At 43.2% G+C, this 14,787-nt stretch overlaps 1 protein-coding gene across 5 annotated transcripts in view; it reads left to right on the top strand.

Moving 5' to 3' along the window:
- Nucleotides 1–260: 260 nt before the first annotated feature.
- LOC146973310 (phytanoyl-CoA hydroxylase-interacting protein-like) overlaps nt 261–14,787 on the top strand; it is a 21,452-nt gene continuing 6,925 nt past the window's right edge. The window contains exons 1-3 of one of the 5 annotated variants that reach the window (XM_085799762.1): nt 261–420; nt 4,553–4,984; nt 14,095–14,291. In XM_085799762.1, coding sequence (XP_085655888.1) covers nt 4,879–4,984; nt 14,095–14,291 — 303 coding nt within the window. In that variant the 5' untranslated portion in view covers nt 261–420; nt 4,553–4,878. Of the gene's footprint in view, nt 421–4,219; nt 4,379–4,405; nt 4,985–14,094; nt 14,292–14,787 lie in introns of those variants that run through there. The other 4 variants (XM_085799764.1, XM_085799763.1, XM_085799765.1 and 1 more) reach the window with 4 other exon arrangements.

The raw sequence follows: 14,787 nt of genomic DNA, 5'->3' as shown, positions 1-14,787 counted from the left end.
TTCATGTTCTTTTTCTTTTATTTCCTTTCAGTATAAACCACACTAATTAAAATATGACAGCTATTTTGGTTTCAGTCTCACAGGCATGTTTTCTTAAGAAGGGAAAATATTGGTTCAACCCGAAGCAAAGCTATAAGCTCAGTCAGGAAGACAACTTTTCATAACCCTGCTGTCTCTTGTTCAGGCTTTTTTCCCCTTTTTCTTTTCCCCAATTCCAGATAAAGGCATTTAATCCATTCACTGAATGAAAGTTCAGTTGTGCCTCAGTCTGTGTTAACCAATCATCTTCTTGGTGTCACTATGATCATTTCAGTGTCTGACTAAAACCAGCCAGCCACTCATCTCCTGTCTTCATTAGAGCCAGAGAAGTTATCATCCATCCATATCTGTCCAGACTCCTGCAGCTCCTGCAACTCCACAGTGAGTGACCAGTACTTTTCATATTATATCCCATGTGACATGTCTTTAATGGACTAGATTAGCATAAACACACATACACAATTATTTTGTTGCTAGGAGACGGTTCTGAAGATTGAGCCCACTGTTAACGGTAACGATACTTTATTAATCCCCAGGGGGGACTTCAGGTGTTACAGGCAGTAAAAAACAGATTATATAAAACACAATAATAATTAAATAGTTAAAAACAAATATTGAAAACACCACGGTTGTTTAAAAAAAAAAAGTACAGGTAGAGGTGTGCGCTAACGTTAGGCTAACAGTTATGCAGCGAGTTTAGCATAAAGACAACAAAAACTGGGAAATAGCTAACACCACTGCCACAACGCCCATATGTCACCAAATCCACCTACCAGGATCATTAATTCACTAATTAGTGAATTTCCATCTTGCTAGTGCAGAAAAAAACAAGACAACAAAAAAAACAAACATGTAAAAACCACAACAAGCCATAGTTTTACAAGGTTGTAGCCACACTATTTCTCAGCTAGCAACAGAGGCTCCAGGGTGTTGTTGTAACCTTAATAACAGTCCAACACAAAACCTAATGTTAAACAAAGTGTTGTTGGTTTTTGTACTGGTAAAACAACAACAAGAAATCGTGTGCTAGTTAGTTTAGTTTAGTGCTGGTGGGAAGACTTTTGTTTTTGTCATAACTAACTAGCTAACTGTTATGCTAAGCTACGTTAGCTAGCTAGAGGCTTGTTCAGGCTTTTTTCCCCCCTTTTTCTTTTCCCCAATTCCAGATAAAGGCATTTAATCCATTCACTGAATGAAAGTTCAGTTGTGCCTCAGTATTAGTCAGTATTCATTAGAGCAATATTGATATTGATCAGTACTATTGAAGAATACTGACTAAACCTAATACTAGACAGCAAATAAATGTTCTCCAAAATGTCAGTGTTTTTCCAGAGTTGTGCACCCACTGTCAATTTAACTTGGCTTATGAATACACACCTCTCATCTGTGCTTTTAATTAGTCTCCTTGATTAAAATGTGTGGGCTGCTGAATGCTGGCACAACGTTGAATTTCATTAGTCATGATGAGGTTCCTCTGTAACAACAGGACGGATGGTGAAGGCGTTTCATTCTTGAAAAGCTCAGATAAACTGGGATTTCATTTGGAGACCCAGAGACAGACACACACACACACACACACACACACACACACACACACACACACACACACACACACGGCCATTATCAATCAAACTGGAGCAAAGCTGAGGCAGAGCTCACACTGCAAATCAATGACACGCTTCATTTGCCGCCTGCAGACAAATGTGTTTATGGTACGCAGTAACGCACACACACACACACACACACACAGATTGAACCCTGAAGACTTGATATTGTTTTCTGCTAATGTAAAATGCTGTGGCCTCCATATACTGGGTCATAACTGACCTATTGGATGAGATGTGATTCGTAGTGACTGCAGGGTGTGTGTGTGTACGTGGGTGTGTGAGAGATAGAGGAAGACATAGTAAATAAAACCAGCGAGATCTTTGGATTTGGATCACGTCCTTTCCCTCATCCCTTGTATAATATTCAGACCTATTTGGCCTGTCCTGGCCTGCTCTCTCTCTCTCTACACCTCTCTCCCTGCCATTTCTCCATCTGTCACCATGTACACGTGGTCTCTGAGCTCTAAGCACAGTGAGCAAATCAGTGCAGACTGCCAATACAGGCCACACTATGACATATAATGTACACACACAGCGAGACACGCACACTGACACTGCAGGATAATATGCGCTTTAAAAGATCTGGAGTAACAGAGAAGAGGGATGTACTGTAAGAAAAAATGTCAAAGGAGAGGTAAGAAAAAGGGTGGATGAGGTGAGGAGGAAAAGAGGAAGGATGCAGGTGAAGGAGGGAGAAGGGGGGAGGGGATAAACTTGGCTGGGTGTGCGCTACAGTATGTGGTGGGGTGGGGTAGGTTTGGGAGGGGGGACGTGGGGGGGGCACAGTGTCACTTTCTCTCGTCCTCCTGCAGCTCCACTGGAAACACTGACGCTAACGCAGGATGACTCTCGCTGGAGGGGATACGGATGGGTGGAGAGAGGGATGGCAGAGAGGACGGGTGGAGGTAGGATGAGAAGGAACCCTCCAGAATCGGTCAGCCTCATCCTCTTCCTCCACCTCCTCCTCTCCTCTCTCCTCATCCTCCTCCTCCCTTCCCATAAGAGATAAGCACAGCAGGCCGAGCGAGAAAACGGGAAGGGGGAGGGCGGCTAAAGAGAAATAGATGATGGCTCACACGACAATGAGATTTTAAATTTGGCACAGTTTGATCCTTGTTGGTCTTGTTTATGTTTCTAATCGCAATCCATAGACTTTTCATGAGCTCATCCTTTAGTTAATAGTATTTTCAATAGATGTTATGCAATCACGCCATCAGGGTAAGTCATAGAGTAAATATTTAAAAGTAGACATAACTCCTCTAATGCGTATCAAAAAATAACCCCCGCTTTCAAAATAAAGATCATTTCATCTGTTGATAGTGAGTCTAGCAGCATCCTCTGCTCAGACACAGATGGCCCTGTGTTTGCAGGGAGTGATCAGCATGCTGACCTTCACTTTTAATGACTTGCATTTCCCAGGCAGGAAATTTGAGCCAGATGCAGCGTTATTTGGCCTCATAATATCTGAGCGTGGAATATATTCAGGCCTTCATTGGTGCAGTCTAATATGTTTCTCACTGAATCTGAATGCCACAGTGATTATGAGCTTACTCAGACTTTAATTCGCCTGCCCGCCACAACCCCATTTTCTAATCCTGCAATGTGCATGAAAATACTCACCAGCGAGTAGTTTACTGTATCTCAAGTAGCCTATGAGGAGCTAAAAATGAAATGTTGTTATACAGGAGATACATACTCTCCCTCCTCCTCCTCCTCCTCCTCCTGCTGCTGATGCTGATGCTGTGTCAGTGTGCCTCATGCAGGGATGAGTTAGGGAGGCTTCCCTACTATAATTTGTGATTCAGTACAGACTATAGTTCTGCAGTTCCTCCTCTGCCTGTTAGGAATAGCATGACTCAGGGGTCCCATAGGCGCAGCTGCAGAATCCGCTGTCCGCAGAATACATAAACAGTCTGTCGCCTCTCCTCGGGGGTGCCTTGTATAACACTGAGAGAGGCAAAAACAAATAGAAAGTGACACCGGCTCACTCTTGGTAGCTCCTCCTGTGGACTCAGGGAGGAGGAGAGGAGACTGCTTTAGGAAATCTACCGATGAAGACGACACCATGATGATGAGAATTCACTTGTGAATGGCCAAAATAGTGTTTTTAAAGAGAGGCCTGCAGCTGTAGTTATGTGTGTGTTAAGCCAGTTTACCCTCGCACTTGACCTTTTGTGCCTTGGCAATCCTGTCTCTGTGGGCCACTGATAAAGAGGGTGTAGTAGTCCTAAGGGAGATAATAGCACGCGCGCGCACACACACACACACACACACATAAAGTATGACTTCAAGGCTCCGAACTGACGCTGTTTTCCATTTTATCATGTGCCATTATGTCTTGAGCACAAGAGTGATGGTCTGTGAGGCAGACGAGCAGGAGGTGGATGCTCATTAATTATGTGGCGCATTAAGTCGGAGTCATCCCCCAGCTCATTATTGTGTCGGTCCATTTGCACCTGCGCTCCTGCGATGGAGGGCTACACCTCACCAAATAAGGACATGTGAGACCCTTGATGGGGATGACGTTGAACGTGAAACAGGGGGAAGAACGGGAGTGAACGTGCGCGGTGTGTACTTGTGTGTGTGTGTGTGTGCTGGACGGTCTTGCATGGAGACCTGAACCGAATAGGGGGAACACCGGGTTAATCTGGTTACATAAGGAGCCATTGAATTTGCGGAACGTCTCTGCACTAATCCGCTGAAGTATTCATGTTCAACTGTCCCGCGGCGGAGTAACACACAAGACACACACACATAACACACACACTTGTGGCTCTGAAAGGCACACTAGGCGCTGCATGCATGAGGAGCGCATGACATAAGATAAACGCACCACAGACTGACTGGCATCTCTGGCTTCCAGGCTGCTGCTGCTGCTGCTGCTACGTTTCATTGTGTCTCTGCAGAAGCTGATATGCTTCACGTTGCAAACCCAAACTGTGGCGGTTTCTGCGCTGTTGTTCGCGCCCGTGACGATTCCGCTGACGCGCCACTAGCCGCACCACCCAGGAGACAGAGAGGAGAGCTGTGAGCGGCGGAACGAGCAAAGGGCTGGCTGACTTGCTGACTGACTGACTGGAAACCACGTCCCTCTCTTTCTCTTTCTCTTTCCTCCTTCCTCCTTGACCACCGTGGACAGAGAAAGCCTGTTGGTCGTGCAAGTCCCACGGACGATATTTGGCCAGCGACAGCTCCTCACCACCAGTAGCATCATCCAGGCTCTTCTGCAGAGATGGAGGTACCAGGCTTGGCGCACAACATCACCAGTCCATTAAGTCCCTGCGAGGGGATGATCAAGGACCTGAGCTTAGACGCCATACAGTTATGCGAACGAGATGGTAAGGATGGATTTTTTTTTGCTTTTGCTTTTCACATTCCCGCATTGTGTCGGTGCATCAGGCCCCGTTCTTTATGCCAGAGTCGGTGCAACGCGTGCACACTGTTTGTCATTGGGTTGTAGCTGCATGCTGTTACCCGTATTGTGTGTTAGAAGGGAATAGGGGCCGGTGGCTCCGCCGGTTTCCTTGGCTGGATGGATGGTGCGCTCGTGCGTGTGTGGAATAGCTGAGCGTCTTTACAGTGGTGCCAACAAGGTTTTCTTCATTCATAAGATTCAAGAAGAAAGTCCCCGCGCAAAATGCCTGCAAACTGCATCATGCGAAACAATATGAAGCGATGAATATCTTTATTTCAGCACCACAGACATGGACAGAGGCCGGCTGCCACCGCGCCTAACCGCTGCTTCTGGTCTTTTACTAGGGGAGCTGCCTTCTTCAGTTTATTTGCTCAAAGCACATGACAGCTTAGCTATAGTTTTTTATTTTCCCAAGTGACTGTTTTTATTTTTACATCCCATCATCAACTCACTAAACTCTCCCCTTTATGCTTTAAATTTGTAATTAATCAAGTCATCCACCTTAATAGCCTGTGGCTGACTCGCCAGAATTAAAAAGTTTTCTGGGTATTTACCATCAAATAAAGAGCTGATATGAATTTGATCACAGATTAGAAGGCATGTTTAAGCCAGTTTTCCAATGTCATAATGGATAAGCAGTTTTTTTTTCTCCCCCAGAACATGAGCAGGCTTAACCCTGATGCGAATATAATGGTGTGGAGGGGGGAAAAAAGCAAGTCATCATCAGGAGAGAATGAGAGACTCAAACATGGCTGCACCCACATGTGCAGGAGCGGTGCAGCCCTATACACACCCATCATTACAAACCATTGATTCCACATCTAAAGACTCACAAAGATCTGGTTTTTAATTAAAATTGTAGATTGATTCACAGCAATCAAATGATATCTCACCACCTTTTTGCGTATCTGAATGGGTTTCATTTTCTTATAGCTCTAGCCCACCAGATTATCTTGGTCTGAATGTGGTTTGTGAAAGTGTCCATGCAGTCAGTCAGTGGTCTGTCTTCATTGAGCCTTCAAATGACCCCCAGCATCTGATCTTTAGTGCAGTCGTTGAGCCACACTGACTCGTTTTCTCATCTGCTAGAGCTGCTTCTCATAATGTAATACAGCAGGATGCATTTTATATCCTCTTAGTGCTTTGCTGGCCTGATTTTAAAGCTCTAATTTTAATAATGGTGTACAGACTAGGGCTGGACGTCTCTAATGGACCCCTGTGCCAGCATTGAGCCTCCTCTGCTGCAGGTTTACCGTCAAGCTTTTTTTTTCTTTTTTTTTTTGATAAGCCTGGTGTTTGCAGCAGAACAGCCACTTTTCTATTTGTCAAGAAGCTTACCCATTGTAAATATTGCGTGTGACACCCACAGACTCTGTTTATTGAGCAGCACAATTGGTGGTTGTCGTAAACTCTAGAGATGTCAGTTCAGATACAGCACTTTATGTCTTATCATAAGTGCAGCTGAAGGATGATCACTTCATGCCAGTGTAATTCACGTGTGTGTCCTCTTAAGAATAATTTATTAATGAGGACAACATACTTGATCTTTATGATGAAGAGTGAGAAATTATTACCTATGTAGATTGCTAAGCAGATGATCTGCTCCCCTTGGTTTGACTTTTTCAGTGAACAGTAAGTGAAACGTATGATGATAAATTCACATTGGATCTTATACTGTAAGCGTTCCTGTTATTTTGACCACTCCCTATTTAACTCTGATGTAGCAGTTTCTAAATTGACCTTCAGAAATATGGTATTGTTCATACTTCCTCTGCCACACCCGATGGATTGGACTTCACATCCCAATTTTAGCTTTCTTGGAAAAGGACTTTTATTATCGGGTCAATACGCACATTCTTCCAAGGACCATATTCATTTCAGTTTCACATAGCTTTCTAAATTTATCTCCCAAATCCATTAATATTTAATTGCCAGCAGGAGAGGCTTATGTGCCTATGCTGACCTAGCAAATGGAAATGCATGCAGCTTGGGTTCAGTCTGTGGGAAAGAGCTCTCTTCGCACACACACTGAGGACTGTTTGAGCATTTCAATGCACAAAAGGACTGTGTGGGCTACAAGTTGTTTCTCTGTGTATCTTGTGTTAGAGGGGGTGTTGCAGCCTTAATGGTTCAGTTTAGGGATGGGGTTGACATGAATGAGTAGGGGGCAGGGAATGTTTTTCCAAGAGTGATTAGCAGTGGGAAAATTTCAAAATCTTCACTTATGAATAACAAGCGTCTGCCTCTGTTGTGCAGAGATCTGGCAGATACAGAGACCTGCCTCTATTATGTTGTTGGCTACTGGATACAAATTTGTCACCAATCTCTGCCAGGCTGACTTAGACCACCATTTTGATTTTATATCCACAGTTAGCGTGTACTTACAGGGGGTAATGAAATACACACAACATGTCTCGGAAGACCTTTGCGCTGTGGCTGCTGACATAATTAAGTTGGCTTGATGGATGGCTGCCATTTATGCACAAGTACTGTGTCTGCACTCTGTGAAATCTCTCTGCCCAAAATACTGCCACTCCAGCTGTGACACGCTCAGTCTGCCAGCTTGTGTTTGTATGTGCGCATGTGTGTCTGTCTGCGATAGACAGACAGATAAACAGATAGAAAAGCCTTAAAGGTGCCCCCACGCTGAGCCTGCCAATTACTTATTGAGAATTGCATTGTTTCCTCAATGCAGCGTCACAACACTTAAACAAAAGGCTTACTTTTAAATCCCCACAAAATCACAGTGAAGAAGAGAAACGGTATGACAAGAAGTTTTACGAGATTAAGTAGGCATTGGGAGAAATGATTATGCAGGGACCTTTTTTATATCATTATTCCAAATGCATTTCAGATGATGATGAAATATTTTTGTAGCCAATGCTATTCTAGTAGTGTGCCTCCATTGATGGTAGCATCACTTCAACACCTGAGTTCTGACTGATGAAACTCAACAACTAATGCATGGATTGCCATGAAATGTGAATAGATATTCAAGATCCTTAGAGGACAAAGGCTACTGTTTTTATTGATCTTGACTTTTGTCGCTGTTTTTCCCTGTGAAATGTCTCAACTATAATTGGATGGATTGTAATTAGTTTTGACATTTTGATATCCATGTTGGATACACTTTTTATCCAGCTCTACTCTTTCCTTACTGGATCCACTAGGAGCCCATAACATGGCGAACCACCACGTCCTGCTATCTGTACTCCCAGATATAGGCATCTCTGAGTTTGAACCCACTGTTCTTCAGTGTGTCATGGAAAGGACCCATTTCTTTATTCACTCATTCATTCCTTACATTCATATTATCACAGGTGAGCTAAAGATTGTTACTGGAGCCCCTTCTTCTTTGAATATACACCATCTTCTTGCCTTCAGTTTTCTGCTGCCATGGCTTCATTTATCAATATGCAGATGACACTCAACTACTGGTCCTTCCCAATAAATGGACCCCATGGTCTCAGCTTGTCTCTCGGACATATCCACATGGATGAATGAATGAATGCCTCTTCTAACTAAACACCTCTAAGACTGAACTCTGAATCATTCCAGCCACCAGTCTGTCCATCACATTCTCAACCTTAAAATCGCCCCCACATCTCTCACCCAAACCAAGGCTGTCAGAAAGTGAGTGACTCAGTTACCCTTCTTTAATCATGTTACATCTGTCACCGTTTTGCAGTATGAGAAAAATAAGGTCCTGACTCAGTTCACCGGGCGACTCTTGGTACAGGCCATGGTTATCACTGCAGTGAAACCTGCGCTGATGGTCCAGAATATACCATAAAGTTTCTGATCGGCCCAAAAACAGCAAATCACTCCTCTTGACTTCCACTGACCCATGGCCACCTGAATCATTACTTTCCTGCAGATTAATTCTTCTGCACCTATCTACTTGAGCCCAATCATCCAGGCCAATGTTCCTTTTTGGCAACTGCATTTCTCCAAGGAACTTCATCTAGCACTGCAATGCCTGCACACAAAACAATCACAATTCAGATCCTTCTCATTGGCAACATGAACAACAAAATGCCACCAGATTAAGGGCTGGCCCTCCTATCTTGAAGAGATTTAGTACTTACCCCTTACTTCAAGTTCTCCTACTCTACTTGAGCTTAAGTGTTGTCCTTGACTCTTAGGTCTCTTTGGATAAAAGCAAATGAGTGAATGCAAATACCTGCAAATGACATTGACAACAGCCAACTTACTGCTACAGTAATTAGCCAATGTAAGCATGCTCACATGATAAGCTAAAGATGATGGACATTACTGTAGTATGTTTACATTGTCGTTGTCAGCATGCCGATTTGGGCATTTTGCTCAAAGCACTGCCGAATCAAAGCACAGCCTCATGGTAGTAGGCTCTTAGTCTTTCATACATTAGTACCCCCTGTGATAACTGTTACATGGTGGACTTGAGTAGAGCTTATCCAATATGCTCCAATATGGGGCAACAGCAGGCCGGCCTTATGACATAAAGCACTGACTGAGTAAGCTGGCATTTTAGCTTGGCCAGTGTTCAATGTGAACAGTTGTGCCATGACTGTGCTGGCAAGAGGTACAGGTACCAAGCAGTCATTTATTAGCTGCTAATGTGTTCACTTTTAATTGACTTTACTGTGATATTCAGGACTGGCTACAGTGTCTAGCGATGAAAATCAACTTCAAACATTAAATCAAAATTTTCTTCTGTCAGTGGCTGACTGCTGGTGCATGTCCCTCTATGAAGAAAAGAAAGCTGAAAAAAAGCTGAAGGATTTCACAGCAGCCTCTTGTTTGAGAATTCAAATTCTATGCAAATGGGGAATGATGACTCACTCCGGTTTTCGATCTGTCCTCCTCAAGGGTCTTTTCTTTCATTTATTTGTAAGAATAGGGATGGGTCAATCGTGAATCGACAGGCCCTTTTTAACAACTAAAGTTTGTTATTAAAGTGTCTTTACTACGTCTTTGTTTGCTATTCAGGAGCGTATTGATTTGTGAAAGGTGGAACACAAACTGGGTAACCCCAATGAACAGGGCATTGTCTCTCACCCTGAGAGAAAGATGCTTTTCTTTTGGCAGCTTCTCTCGCTCCGAGTACGGTCTCAGCCTGTGAAAGAAACAAAGGAGTGATTTTCAAAAGCCTGCAAACAAACACCAGTGCCTACTGAGTGTCTGTTGCTCTGCTCATGTCTACAGTTCAAATTTAGACCCAGCACTGCAACTTAAAAAAGTAGGAGGCTCGTCTGTCTGAAATGAGTGCCCACTTGTGCAGTCAAAAGCAGTCAGCACTACTATCGTTGGCCAGTTCTTTTTTCCACATTGCGTACATGCCAGAAATACTTTCCAAATTGATTTTTCAGCATTAACCTTGACTGAAAGTTGAGTTGTTTTGTAATTAAGAAGCGCGGACCTTCAAATGGAGCACCGTCGTCTCACATGGTGGATGCTTTTATCACCAACCACCAGTGTAATTTCGAGCATTGTCTCGATGGCCTGAATGGAAATCTAATCACTTACCTCTCACCAGTAAACCAGCGCTAAGAAGTAATTCACAGCACCAAGCCAGGTGTGACTGTAACAAATCCTACCACAGAGAGCCATTAGGATGGCCCAATGTATGCATGTTAACAAGATTTTTATTGATCCTTCTGCATCCATTGCTATTCTACACTGGCATTCGACTGCACGCTGAGTAAAAGGGCAGTACACAATAAGGTCCATTTGATAGGGTTTTAGCAGAATGGGGCTGTCCATTTGCAGGAGTGCCAATTTTTTCCGTGTGCAGCATTTTCTCTTCTCAAGCATGTACAGCATACAATGCTCTTACGTATCAAGCAGACTGCACTCATATGTCATGTTGAACCCCCCTGTGCATGTGTGTGCACAGCATGAGTAATCTGTGCTCCTAAGCTGCTAAGCAAGGGCTCAAAAGCTGACTCTCATTTTGCATGATCATGATTAGGCAAAAATCCCTCCACCTCATGCGTAGTGTTATAATGCAGTGCAATAAATAATAAAACCACAATAACAACAGATAAACTTTACAGTCTGATTGGTTGCATGGTTAAATTATGACTCAACAAAATGAATATTGGCTACTGCTGCGCAACCTGGATGCGAGGATGAAGAGGCAAGAGCGGTTGTGTAAAACTGGCATATAAATTTAAGTCACTCCAAGGGTTTAGACCTCCCATTTGAGACTGTAAAAGGTTTTACTCTCTCTCTCTTAATGCTTGACCTTCATCCCGCTTGGCTTTCGCTCCTCCATCTTTCATGGTGTGCTCTCAGGCTCCCGGAGGATTCAGAGCAGAGCAGAGCTGAGCCACTGTATCTCACAAAACTGTTGTGTTTACCTGCAGGCAAGACAACCTGTATTACATGAGGTTAATTGTATGCATTCGTTTTGAGAATGAATCATCAGCTTGTTGGCATTTATTCTATCTGTCTTTATAAAATTAATGTTTTTATAAACTGTTTCCCTTCAAGAAAACATATAGAGAAAAGGGGAACTGTCTGTCTTGTGAGCATTTCCTTTTATTTAGCATCTAACACTTGTTTTTCTCTGATAACATCACATTCAGCTGGACTGAGTGTCATGTCGGCAATATCTGACTGTGTTCAGAAAGCCCTACTGTGCCTCCATTTGCAGGTTCGTTAGGAGAGCATTAGAGTAAACAGGGCCTACGTCAGCACCGAGGAGTGTTTGCAGGAGGTGGGAGGGCAGAGACCTCCTTCAGGCCTCCTGTTGGAGTGTTTGAAGGGAAAGATTATTGTTGACATTTTAACATTTTGAGGGGCAGAAGACGAAGAACTTACTGTGCTTCAGGCAAAACGCAGCAACTGAGTTAGCAGGTTTTTCATCTTTGGTGTTTGTTTGGTTTAGGTTCGTGTTTACAGTTATACACTGCAGGTAGCTTGAGGATGAGGATTTGGAATAGAAGGAGTATTTTGAAAGTGTATGCTAAGCCTAATAATTCCTATAGATTATGCAGTAATAGCCACATTTAAAATAAACCTGTACTTTGTGTGTTACTCAAACATGGTTTAAAAAAAACTCATATCTCACCTCCTGTGGCTATATTTCATCTTTTCCTGACACAGATCTTGGAGAGTGATAATAGGCCTTGTCTTTGTCAACAGAAAATCACATGAGTCAGACGTTACAGGCGCTGAGATCACTGTCTGGTCAGTGTATTTTCTGACAGAGGTGTGCACCGTCATGGCCTGTGTTGACCCTCTCAGTCTGAGCCAAACTTATCCGCTCAGTGGGGTTTAAGTACAATGAGATGGTCTTTAAAGTTGGACCAACAGCAGGATCAGAGTTTTTTCTTTTTACAGATCAAAGCAGAGAGGTCTAGAAGTGCCCGGATAATGTCTGAGAACCCAGCATAGTGCAATTAGGCTGCGGATGTAACTTTTGGCCTGTTTACATGGTTACATATTCAGGAATCCCTCCAGTGCCCTTAATGTATAGATTAACCATGTACAGTAAGTCCAGATAATATATTTAAAATGCACTGTCTTGCTGTGGTGTAAAGATTTATAACATACCACATTTCCACATTCAAGTCTATAATGTAGAGAGATTCAGCTGATCGTGAGCAGCAGTGTTGTCCAAGCACGTCACAATAAGAGGCCTTACTATTTAGGTTAAAGATGATTATTTGTGGTAATCAGCTAGTAGTGATTAGGTGGGGGGTGGGGTCTGGTCTGGTCTGGAGGTGGTTTGGTGGTAAAGACCATATATTTGTCTCTTATGGATTTCATTTTAAAAGGGCCATAAATCATGATTTGAAAATGAGCCAAGAATATAATTGCAAGGCAACTCTCAAGGGCAAGTAGCACACTGAGTGTAGGAATGACCTTGTGTCTGGCTATTTCCCGAAGTGAATCTATCTTCAAATGCAGCTCAGTTAGATAGTTGTGTGGAGGTGAGACAGGAGCGTCCACACAGCCCAATTATGGGATTACTCTTTTATCTCGCCCTCTCTCAGCTGATGAGTGGAGATGGATGTCCCATGCTCCGCTGCTCCTGCCATTGTTCGCTCTCTATAGAGTAAAGTCGTGTTTGTGCATAACTCCCAAATTCTGCATTCTTGTATTTTACTCACTCTCGTGTTTGGACCCCAGAGAGTGCGTACAGAAAACACATTGTTGCCATGCCAAGGGGGCGTCTCCGAGCGTGACGCAGAGTCTATATTCATCCTAATACTACAAAGCTCTCATTCAACCATTGACATTTTCACTGGCCTCAGCGTGCACTCTGGGTTGTAGTCATTTGCTACATGTTGTGTCACTCACACAGACCTGACTAATGGATGAGGGAAAACAATGTTGTAATGGCCTCTCTGCCCAAGGCCAAGTGGGGTAGGAGTGGCATGACAAAAAAAAGTGTGAAATTGAAGTTTACTCAACTTAACTGAATGGCTGAACTTCAATGACTTTCACCACTACTTTAATTGAATATTGCTGCAGGCTCATGTGAAGAGTGAAGAGTTGCTCTCTTTTTTTTTCCCTCCCTGCTGATTATAAATGAATCCATCTCTGTCCAGAGAGGAGATTCAATCAGCAGTGTTTGAAATATTTAATGCCACATATGCTCTGGGAAAAAGCAGTTAGGTGTGTGTGTGTGTGTGGTGAGGGACTGATGTGTTTCCATGGCAACATATATGGTTAGCTGGCAATGCAGGCACTTCTTTCTGCATGAGTGTCGTGATATGGCCGATATACTACTGAGTACTTGTCTGTGGGGTAATTACTGGGAGACTGGTATGGAGGGTTTGCAGTCAGTAAAAAAGAGAAGAGAGAGACAGAAGTATCATTTCTTGAAAATAAAAATCAATAATTGACCATAAGACATTGTGAGCAAAGATTCAAAACTGATATTATATTGAATTTAACTGAGCTTCACTTGCCAGAGCACTGATCTGTGTTCCCGGAGGATTCCTACAGTCAATACCAACTATATGATTTTGTTTTGGTAAATATTGTTCTATGTTGCTCTATATAAACACTGCTTATTGTTTTTTTCCTCCTTCGCAGGCAGTAAATCCCAGGACGGCAGCATCTCTGAGATGGAGGAGCTTCCTGTTCCTCAGAACATCAAGATCAGCAACATCACCTGCGACTCCTTCAAGATCTGCTGGGACATGGAGGCGCGCAGCAAGGAGCGCATCACACACTACTTCATCGACCTGAACAAGAAGGAGAACAAGAACTCCAACAAGTTCAAGCACAAGGTAACGCTGGAGTCAGCCCAGATGAACGGCAGCGCCACGGAGACATGACTCAACAAAAGGCCTCTTGTTGCAGTCTCGGAGAAAGGAAAGAATTTGTCAAGAACAAGAGGGTTTGCGAAAATGTCATTCACCGTTCAAATCACAATAAGCCACAAACTGGGCAACGTGCCAGTACAAATCAAGATAAATCTTTAAGTACTCTTCAGCAAATCATAAAAAATATGATTAAGCCCCTTAATAATCCAATCCTTTACTTAACCAGGTAAAAGTGCACTTGAGATTTAAATCTATTTTTTAGCCAAGAAAGCAGCAAAAATACACAAGCTCCAGTTCACCCGACATGGCTGCAGCTATTCTGCAGTGTCATATTAGTGATGATATTTTTCAGCGCTAAAGATCTGTAGGTTTGATCATCTTTGGTCTGAAACATGTAACACTGATACGCCAAGTTTTGCCTTCAGATAACCTTTCTTAGAGGCAAAAAGGCTGATTTCAA

This window comes from Trachurus japonicus, chromosome 15, assembly GCF_045865225.1.
Source record: "Trachurus japonicus isolate A0001 chromosome 15, Traja_1.0".
Lineage (NCBI taxonomy): Eukaryota > Metazoa > Chordata > Actinopteri > Carangiformes > Carangidae > Trachurus > Trachurus japonicus.
The sequence above is the reverse complement of the archived record's forward strand: the minus strand, read 5'-3'. Positions and strand labels throughout refer to the sequence as shown.